The sequence below is a fragment of the Fistularia commersonii genome, chromosome 33 (assembly GCF_037954325.1).
Source record: "Fistularia commersonii isolate RoL2024-O1a breed Wild chromosome 33, RoL_Fcom_v1.0, whole genome shotgun sequence".
Lineage (NCBI taxonomy): Eukaryota > Metazoa > Chordata > Actinopteri > Syngnathiformes > Fistulariidae > Fistularia > Fistularia commersonii.
Window position 1 is genome coordinate 571,810 of NC_141316.1, and position 11,007 is coordinate 582,816.

The following is an 11,007-nucleotide window of genomic DNA, read 5'->3' on the forward strand; positions in this document are numbered from 1 at the left end:
ATTGTTTGTATATCACCGACCTTAATGACCTGAGCTAACTGAGTCGTTTTAAATATATCTGAAAGCCTTGCATTCTAATGAAACTGCTCTCTGAGTATTTGGAAAATACAACATGAGCTGTGAAGAACAAAAGAGTAAAATAATCATAATGCAATAAGGAGGACAGCGTTTCAGGTGGCCAGTGTCACTTTCTCTATTCCAGCCTCTCCTACAGTAAAAATGGAATAATCCGGATGGATGGCTTCTCCACTCCGGACCAGTTTGACAATGAAGCCCTGGCTCTGTGGATCCCTGGGACAATGGAGGATAGCCACCTTGATCAAATCACAGCCAAGTATATTCTCAGCCTAATTGGGGACAAGTTCTGTCAAATGGTTGTAATGGAGAATACTGCAGCCTCTTGGCTGAAGAAGGATGGTAGGTATTTCAACCATATAGGCAAGATAATTTTAATGAGATTGCAAACTGAACCTAATTTCATGTGTGTTCTCAGCCAAGTTGGTGTGGAAGCGTGCTGTAAGAGGGGTTAGGGAGATGTGCGATGCCTGCGAGGCAACACTCTTTAACATCCACTGGGTCTGTCAGAAATGTGGCTTTGTTGTCTGTTTGGACTGCTACAAGGCCAAAGAGAGGAGGAACTCTAAAGGTTAGTTATTAATGTTTTGTATTCTACGCCTTACAAAACGTGATGCAATAGTTATGACCTGACTTTCTGGCTCAGCCCCACTAAGGTCTACATACTTTTTTTGTCTTTCAGCAAGCTTTGAACCTATAAATTGTTTTTGATAATTTGAAGTAACAGTGTGTGACAGAAGTTTAAAGGCCCTTTCAGTGTCCAGTTAATAATAGCATGATACACATGTTGTCCAATTGTCTTTCAGGACCATAAAAGGAAAAAGGGGTTCATATTGAGGATGGGAAAACACAGAGAAAAATACAATTGTTTTTGTGTCTGCCAGCCCATAGTACTATTAAGCAGACTGGTACTGGTCCATGGATCATTTGGTACCGGGCCACACAAGAAATAATCAATTATTTCCGTTGGTTTTAGTTTCTGAGTCTGAACAATCTTTATTTTGAAAAGTCTTTTATTTTGAACAATGACCGGAATCTCTACGTTACATCTCGGTCACTTGAGCGCCAAAAACGTAACCCACAAGCTAGCAAAATGAGTAAAAAACAGACGTCAGACGGAAAGTTTTTACTTCAAAGGCAGGAAAGTTGGATCCATACAGTGGGTACACGTTTATTATTACAGTTGCAATAAAAACAATCTACGTGTTCCATGCAACCCCCCCGAGTCGCGAGTCAGAGCGCTCTGAGGCCAATCCCCCTCCCCATCCGCATTAAATTTTCAAGCGTTGACCGGTTCGCGGTGATAAAAAGGTTGGGGACCACTGCTGTAAAGTATGAAATAAAACAAACACAGTTCCACAAATGGAAAATATAAGTAGATAATTATTTATAATATAATTTGAAATCCATAAAGGTTGTTATCTACTACAAAAGCACAAAAATTATAGAAAAGTTAGTCAACAAGTCTATTGAATAAAGAAAGTTATTTGGAGGGTAGAATAACTCAGTCACCAGAACATGATGAATACTGTAGGACTGCAGTATTTCTTGTCATATTTAGAGTAATGACGCAAATGATTCGCTGATGCTCTCTGCTGTCGTCTAAGTTTCTGTTTTACCAAGCAGCAGATTGGTGACACATTCGAAATTATTCATTCATGAAAAATGGAGATAGGAGGAAATTGAGATAGAAGGCTGAAACTTAACTGGTGCAATCATACTTGAATGCACTTAAAATTATGAGTACTGCCTTATAACTAAGGCACTGTATGTAATGCAGCACTGAAAAAGAAATTAGGAGCATATTTCCCAAGATTGGCAAGAAAGAGAGGAACATATTGATTGCTGTTAAACTACTTTGATTGTTACTTAATATAATCTTGAAAGAATAGGAACTTTTATAAGTCCTATTGACACTTTTTATGCACAAGTCTGTATCTATGAAAGTCACATGATACTAATGACAGAAGTTCTCTATATACATTGTGTACAAAATGAGAAAACTGCATTTTTTTCATTTGCACTTGTACTTGCACTTGTTTGTTTTAGCTGTTGAGCTAAATGCTCCTGTTTGTTTTCAGATAAAGAGCTGTATGCCTGGCTTAAGTGTGTGAAAGGCCAACCCCATGATCACAAACACCTCATGCCAACACAGATTATACCTGGCACAGGTATAGATTTCACTCATGTCATGTATTATGAATCAAACCCTGTTTTTTTCAATATGTATTGAACAACATACTAGTTTTCAATCTGTTTGTTTTGTGTGATGAAATCACTCAGCCTTTCACTCCAAAATAAACTAAAGCCTTCAACATTTTCTCCTCAGATCTTTAAATCACATATTGTCATGTTGTTGTTTCAGTGCTGTCTGAGTTGGTGACTTCCATGCACTCCCTCAGAGAAAAACACAACATCAAATCACACTGCATCTGCACCAACAAACAAAACCTCCTTAACAAAATTGCAGCTACCAACGGGGTTTCCCAGGTATTTCTCCTACCCTAGAGATTAGCTCCCCTGTATTAACCACTCTGTGCTGTTCCTTTCATACTTTTTCGTACATACTATTATTCTCTGCTTTTCACATATATCGGCATCCCTAATGTTGGTGGTCAACTGCTAAAATCTTAAAGCGTTGATCATGAGTTAAAAATGTTGCCAATTTGTAATTTTGATTATTGATATCCTTTTTTAAGTAGAATCTTTAACTTTCAAGTAAATTTAATGACACTTTAAAGAAAAATAATTAAGAAAAATAATTAAGCTATATCAATGTTTACTTTAGGTGCATAAAACTACATTATCACCAGACCATTCTCAAGAAGTTTATTGCTGATTTAAATGTCTCATGTACGATGGATTACGTGGCTTTCATACTGCAGATGGCATACACCCAATACTGTGTACTGCTTACACACAATTTTAGTATGAATGAATCTGTGTGTAACCTTGCTCCTGTGCACCTTTCCTTGATACATCTCAACTGGCTTGGAATTGAGCGTAGCTATATGTGTCACATGGACCACCCTACCCCCCCTTTAAATATTATGCAAATGGATATTAATACATGGTTTCACCTTTGCCCAAATATCAGTAGCAAACACACCAGAAACATTAAAAAGAAGAATTTTAAAGAAACTGGATTGCTGTTAGTTATCTAAATCAGATGAAAAGCCAGTCATCATCCTGAGCCAGCAGGTCAGCAAGGCCCCTGAAGACACTCTTCCTCTGAGCTCTTCTATTGGCAATGTCTTATGGTGGCACTAAAGCTGCCAATGTTGCACAACTACCAGTGCCCACATGTAACCATGTATAGGACATCGATGAAATAGTCAATTTCAGAACTTATTTCAGGTCTTGATCATTCAAAACTGTGTTTTTATCTCAGAGAGCAAATAGGTCGGATTTTATCCATCCATTTTAATGCATACGCACCACACTATTCGTACATGAGATCACTCGTGTTATCTTTTCAAATAAATGTGGCTATAGACTATTCTAATAATTATCAAACTGTATAGATTTATGAATGATACTTGCAGATTGAAGACAATATTCCAAAATTACCTGTTTGTGAATTTACAATCATTTTAGCCAATTCCAACATGATTTTGAAATTAATGTAGTGGTCCTTTGAAAAAAAATGGATCAGCAAATTTCAGGGAAAAAAAGAAATTATGTTACAAATGATCAAAACAACAAGAAAGACAGAAATCTGTTAATTCTGATTTATTCTAAATATAAATCTGATATATATATGTTTTTTTTTTAATTTTTATTGTTTTGCTGTTGAAAGATGGCCAATCAGTGTGCTTTGTTCTTTGCATAGTTGAAAGTGGGAATATATCAAAACAAAGGAAACCTTCGAAATCTTACAGTAAATAATTCATTGATACCTGCTAATGTAATTTACATAAACACTTGTTAAATAATCACATGAAAAATAACAGCATTTTTTGAACATAATCACCTCTGACTGTTTCCTATCTTCCAGGTACTTCAGAATGTTCTGAATCACAGCAACAAACTGTCTCTTGTGAAAGCTGAGTCAGGTTTTCAACAGCAGAGCTCTGATCAGGGAGGAATCAAGGTGGAGACAAACGGAGGAAGAGGTGGAAGCACTAGTCCATGTCGTGACACAGGAAGTCCTTCCCTTACCCCACCAGAGTCTCAATCCCCTCTGCATTTTCTAGCAGACCTGGCAGAACAAAAGTCCAGGGAGGAAAAGAAAGGTGGGTGCAAGTTTTTTTGGTTTATTTGTAATGACACTGTTGTAGTATTTCTGACATTAGTCTTCCACTTCCACTAACAGAAAACAAAGACCTCATGAAGTTGGGGAAATCAATTAAGGAGGAGAAGGAGGGGGACAGTCTAGAGGTGTTGCAGCAGTGTAAAACCACATCTCTGGTTGCAAATAGCACAGAGCAGGGCTCAACTCTGAGAGATCTGCTTACAAACACTGCAGGCAAGCTGAAGCTGGGCTCTACCGATGCAGGCATTGCATTTGCACCAGTTTACTCCACAGCCTCACAGGTAGTACATATTGAAATTTCTCAGTGTGTCACCAAGAAATCAGGTTCACTCCTGTTTCTGATATATTGTCTGAATTCCATTTTTCACAGACGGGAAAAGGTGGAAGAACCATGCCAAATATTCTTGATGACATTATTGCTTCTGTTGTTGAGAATAAGATCCCTGCCAGCCGTCAGAACATCGCCACGAAGCTGTCTATCAAGCATGAGCCAATGAGTCATTGCAACAACAACCCTGTCCCCATAATTTCTGAGGAAACAAAACCAGACAGGAAGAAGTCAACCGCTGTTATTCAAGCTTCTACAGAGGAATCCTCCAATCAGTATCAAGACATTCCCCACTGTTGGTTGAATAATAGAAGATTGTTGTGGCTCAAAGATCACCGCAACCAGGACAACTGGAAGCTATTCAGAGAGAGCTGGAAGCTGGGACAGGTACCGTATGCATATTATAGAGCAGTAGTATTAGAATTAGCACTATTAAGAATAGCAGATGCAATATGGTTCAATGCATTTAGTTACCTTTTAATTTTGGGAGACACATTGTACATATGTGGGACTGTGTTTGTAACAGCAGGAGTAGAACTCAAAAACAGTATTAGTAATATTTGGAAACACACTAGCAGTAGTAGAAATAGCATCAGTAAATATGTTGTAGCATCATTTGAAATAGTAGTATTACTACTACGAGAAGTCATATAAATATTTATATAATATTTATATATTTATATTTATATAAATAAAGTATTTGACAAAGCAGAAATGGAAGGAAACCAGATGTAGTATTAAGAGGATACATCAATATCAATGGCATTTAACTACTTGTTTCTAGGAATATAGAAAAGTATGTGTCATCATAATTACAACAACTGATTGATCGTGTGTGTGCTTGTGTGCATGAGCAGCCTGTGCTAGTCTCAGGGATCCATAAGCGACTAAATGCCAGCCTGTGGAAAGCTGAATCCTTTAACCAGGAGTTTGCAGACCACCAGGGGGACCTCCTCAACTGTAAGGACCAGGTGGTCTCTAACTCCGGGATCAAAGAGTTCTGGGATGGCTTTGAGGATATCACCAGTGAGTTGATTTTAGTTTGTCAGGTGAAATGTTGATCATTATTTATGATCATCTGTAACTAAACTGCTGTGATTTATTCAGAGAGGCTAAAGTCCAAGAATGGGGACCCCATGGTGTACAGACTTAAGGACTGGCCTTCCGGAGAGGAGTTCATGGCCCTCATGCCCTCAAGGTTCACAATCTTGTGTGTGTGTTTTACACGTCACATTTCAAGCTCAAAAACAAAACTGTAATCTGCTGTGTTCTTTCCAGATATGATGACCTAATGAAGAACCTACCCCTACCTGAGTATTCTGATCCAGAGGGCAACCTCAACCTTGCTTCCCATCTACCATCTTTTTTTGTACGGCCAGATTTGGGACCCAGACTCTGCTGCGCCTATGGTATGTACAATAGGCAGACTTTATGTTTCCTAGCAGCTGTTGTAAACTTAAGACCTTTTGAAAGTACTTTGTCAAATCCCTGAGATAAATACTAAAAATATCACAGCGATATAATCAGACATGATTTGTGTCATGAGAAGTGCAATTCCCATTTTCTGTTTGTTAAATTTATATTACCACTTAATATTAACTTACATCTGACTCTTGCGCTTCAGTTTCAACCTCTGAGGTCCTCTGTATCTTATAGTCAAGCATTAGCAACAAACCTCCTCTCCAGTCACTCAAACCAATCACTACTGTATGCCCACAACTAAGTCACTGAATTATAATATTTGGAAGTTAAATGCAAAATTTAAATTCATTATTATAATACAAAAGATTATATACTTTATTATACATGTATTTATTTATTATTTGAAAAAGAAATTAAAAAAAATAAATAAAATAGCAGAAATTGATCATTTTGATGCTAAGGTTGACTGGTGTGGCATCACTTTTTGGACAATAAATTTGCAATAACATCCAGATAAGAACTAAGTGGTTTTCAGAACACACCTTGATATGCTGAGCCCTAATGTGATATCCGTATCTCCCATCACATTGGAAATTAATTTGACCAAGATCATTGGAAAGGAATCAGAGACATTCGGGCTTACATTAAGTTTATTTAATACATGTACTACTACGTGTACATGTCTAACTAATGAATGAGGATGTGAAACATTTGGATTCTAAATAGGATCAGATTCAACCATTTTTGACCTGTCTGTCAGACAATGTTTTGATGGCTGTATAATGCTAAGCTATAAAGCATTGGAAGTATTTCTGTCTTGTTTTGCGGATAGACTGAGCTGTTCTGATGATAGTGTGTATCTTTGCAGGTGTAGCTGCATCTCAGGACCAGGACTTTGGAACTGCCAACCTCCATGTAGAAGTTTCAGATGTGGTCTCTGTCCTTGTATATGTGGGAGTAGCCAAAGGCAACGGAGTCCTTTCTAAAACCGGTAAAACTACATTGTTTGGTCAAAAAAAGACAACAAGGGTGTTACACCTGGCAACATTATTTTAATTTTGACCCAATCAGGAAAATAACTCTCAACATTAAAATATATATCAATGCTAGCCATAGTTATCATATATCGATCCACATTCATTTCTGGGGGGAATTTTAACCCCTTGTAGGAAATTCCCCCTCTGCATTCAACCCATCATGGATGAACCATGAGCAGTTGGCAGCCATCTTGCAGCGCCAGGGGAGCAGTTAGGGGTTCAGTGTCTTTCTCAAAAATACTTCAACACACCAGGAGGATCTGTGAATCAAACCAGGAAAAAAGATTGCGCTGCCCCTCGCGCGATGCTGCCCCCAATTAAATCAATCGCATTGTTTGCTGTTCACTTCACATGTACATGGTTATTTAGTCCTTTGAGAGTCTCAAATCAGTTAGTTAAGTGGTAGCTATTGTCGAGATACATTCATTAAGTTGAAAAAAATACTGTTCAAAAATACTGAGGATGAAAATTATCTTATGTGTCTGTATGTCATGTCATGTGTGTGCAGGAGTCCTAAAGCGGCTTGAGGAGGAGGATCTGGATGAGGGAGTCCGCAAGAGGCTGAAGGACTCTAGTGAGACCCCAGGAGCACTGTGGCACATCTACCTCAACAAAGACATGGAAAAAGTGCAGGAGTTCCTTCACAAGGTCAGCACCTATACTAGCTCTATTTCTCACTTTCACCACATAATGTTTCCTCTCCACTAACTAGAACCCCTTCCTCCCCTTAGCTCTGTAAGGAGCAGGGTATGGACATGTCCTTGAGCCAGGATCCTATCAGAGAGCAGGGCTGGTACCTGAGCAGGAAACAGCGGCAACGTCTACAGGATGACCATGGTGTCCAGGGCTGGACCATAGTACAATTCCTGGGAGACTCTGTCCTCATACCAGCTGGGGCGATGCACCAGGTTTATATACGAGCAAACGCAAACACTCAGACACACACAAAAAACCCTCTTTAGAATGCTCAATACATAAGACGTTTTAAGTACTGAAAAAATAATGTCATTGTCAGATTTAAAATTATTTGAATATACATATGCAAATATTGTAAGAGGCAAGGTAACTTGCAACTCACAGAATGTTCAATGGCAGTGTTTGGTTTGCCACATCGATTTGTATTGCTGATAATTGTACCAAGACTGTCTTGAAACTATTTCAGATATTATGAATGATTTAATTGAGCACAGAGCAACTTGAATTAAACTTAAATCATGTTTTGTTTGCAAAAACAGCAACATTGTTTAATGTTGTGCTTTAGGGCTATATGAGTCACATGACCTGCTATTACTATCCTAACATCCTTAGGTCCAGAACCTTCACAGCTGTGTCCAAGTCATCAATGATTTTGTGTCTCCGGAACATGTGACCAACTCCTTTCACCTGACCCAGGAGCTGCGGCCCAGCAAGGAGGAAGTCAATTATGAGGACAAACTACAGGTGACGAGTATGATTAATGGAGCATGCCAAGATTATAAACATTGTATTTTTTTTATTCAGAATACTGTTGTTAAATGGGAAGATGTCCTTCCCCTTTCCTGCTTCATTACACAGTTGGAGACTCCTGTCATGCTTGCCAAGAGTAATTTGACACACATTCCTAACTCACCATTAAACTCCTGTGTTCATTTAGTGAACCATTTTTCAATCATATGTAATGATTTGAAATCCTTAGATATGGCAGTCATTTGAAGATAATACAATTGGAAAATCCGCCTTAAAAAGATGGGCATATTGAGATTACACTGTTCTGTCACACAGTGATGTTGCATAAGGATTCAAAACAAAAAAAAAACAGGAGCTCAGCGGGTAGTGTAATTGCATGACACATTCAAAATGGTGCTAAAGTAATAATATTATGAGGGTGCTTTGTCACTGCCCACAAGACAGCAATGTATTTGAAAAATTATTGTATTATTGGGGTTGGCCCGATCAGTCCCAAATAGGGTTATTTCCCAAAGAATATTAAAGTATGGTCTGTCTATTAATTAATACCAAGTTGTTTTGTTCATAAAGGTGAAAAACATCCTGTACCACTGTGTAAAGGAGGCGGTGCATTCATTGAAGTGGAGTACCAATGGGGAGGAAAAAGAAGAGGAGCACTCATGATGTCAGCATCTTGTCCACTTTAGCAGGACTGCATCATATAGTCAATGCTAAAGGTCATTGAGTTAACCTGCTCATGTGACCCAGTAATTTTCATGGTCACACCCACTTCCCACACCTCCACAAATCTTCAGTGCCAGACATGGAGGACTGAAAGGGAAGTTCCTCTGTTTCCGTGTCAGACACCTTACAAATAATGGGAAAATAAGTGCTGGCTGAAGGCCTCATTTAAGCCACTTGTTGACTTGTGAAGTGAGGCCATCAGAACAAAATGCAAGACCGGGGCTTCAACCTCCATCGGAGGTATCAAAATAGTATGAGAGCAGCATCACCAGCAGCTTCAGGATCTGAAAAACTTGTTCACTCTGTACTATCTCTTTTCATTCTTTTCTGAAGTGATTCTCCATCTGATTTTATTTTGCTATAATTTCCTTTGTAAAGATGTATTTATTTTATAACTCACTCATCACGTGCTGTTGAGACAAAAATCATTCATTTAAATGTGACTTGTGCAGTTGTTCTGTTTTTTATGTGGTTTTCAGTTGTAATACGGCTCTACTGTGATTGAGGACAAACACATACGCACAGACAGACATGGAACACACACCAGCTAATGCCTGTAACTTTGGGAAAGATTCTTTTCTTTAGTCCTCCTGCCATAAATACATTTTTTGAAGATGAACTGCCAAACTGTTGTAAAGATTGTAAAATTATATTATGTAAAGGAAAAAGCTTCTACACTTAAGCATTTTATGACAAAGTATTCTGTGTAAAATTGAGTAATTTACAAAAAGATGTAATTTATTTAAATAAGAATTAATTGTCTTGATTTTGTTTTGTTAAGAATTACTATGGTAATTTTTTGAAGCTGAAAGATGAAATAATGAAAAACATAGCTAAATGTGTAAATATATACATATATACATTCATTGAGGTATTTTTATACAACATGGCTTGCTTGATTTTCAAATAAATAAAGTGCAAATGTTACATGCTTTGTACATTTAAGATCAAATGGGCTTTACATTTTCCATTAAAATGGATTTGTCTAACATTTTGTGAGTGTTTTCAATAATGTGTGATTATAGCTTATGGTGGTATCTGGGTGTAACCCACTGGAGAAGGAACTAAAATATTTGTCATATATTTTACTTTAAAATTATTTTAAATTAGTGAAACATGTAAATAGGCTCAAATTTTACAGCTAATTTGAGAAAAAATTGTAGAAAAAAAAGTATAATTCAATTTAAAAGAAAAAGGACCACAAGTGTCCAAGACATGTCACTGCAAGTCTGCTGACACAACAACAAAATTGATCATCAGTGGACTGGGATGCCGTGGTCTAAATGCACATACAGTATGGACTTCTTTATGCCTAAACATGATGTTTGTTATGGTGAATATGTGAAGAGCAAGAGTGGTCTATTAACACTTGGGTTGAGATCAGGGAGGTTATTCCTCCCAACCTTTACAGGTCTCATTTTCAAGCCCAAGTGAACATTGAATGCTCCAGTACACCCTCCAAGGTCTCTACTGTCTAAACAGACACAACAGTGGGAGCTGATCCCTGCACTTGAAGGCAGAAGGAGCTTACCCTCTCGTCAATCATGACAAATCCCAATGCACAAGCACCAAGTAAAAAAATGGCCACACCTACTCTCTGCCTCTCACTAGGTGTAATATCAGAGTGGAAAAGAGTCCTAAATCATCTCAAGGAAACTGGATTTGGAGCCCCCATGGTGTATCTAGGCAAGTCCAAATATATTTAGCCATAGCTGCTTAGC

The 11,007-nt window shown here is 38.0% G+C and overlaps 1 protein-coding gene across 2 annotated transcripts in view; it reads left to right on the top strand.

Moving 5' to 3' along the window:
• Positions 1–10,277, top strand: part of jmjd1cb (jumonji domain containing 1Cb) — a 150,354-nt gene extending 140,077 nt beyond the window's left edge. For both annotated transcript variants that reach the window (XM_086141088.1, XM_086141089.1), the window contains exons 17-31: positions 203–417; positions 494–646; positions 2,157–2,246; positions 2,441–2,565; positions 4,073–4,310; positions 4,391–4,611; positions 4,701–5,045; positions 5,516–5,684; positions 5,766–5,856; positions 5,937–6,067; positions 6,949–7,071; positions 7,626–7,765; positions 7,849–8,025; positions 8,426–8,557; positions 9,134–10,277. In XM_086141088.1, coding sequence (XP_085997214.1) covers positions 203–417; positions 494–646; positions 2,157–2,246; positions 2,441–2,565; positions 4,073–4,310; positions 4,391–4,611; positions 4,701–5,045; positions 5,516–5,684; positions 5,766–5,856; positions 5,937–6,067; positions 6,949–7,071; positions 7,626–7,765; positions 7,849–8,025; positions 8,426–8,557; positions 9,134–9,226 — 2,443 coding nt within the window. In that variant the 3' untranslated portion in view covers positions 9,227–10,277. The remainder of the gene's footprint in view (positions 1–202; positions 418–493; positions 647–2,156; positions 2,247–2,440; positions 2,566–4,072; positions 4,311–4,390; positions 4,612–4,700; positions 5,046–5,515; positions 5,685–5,765; positions 5,857–5,936; positions 6,068–6,948; positions 7,072–7,625; positions 7,766–7,848; positions 8,026–8,425; positions 8,558–9,133) is intronic.
• Positions 10,278–11,007: the final 730 nt, after the last annotated feature.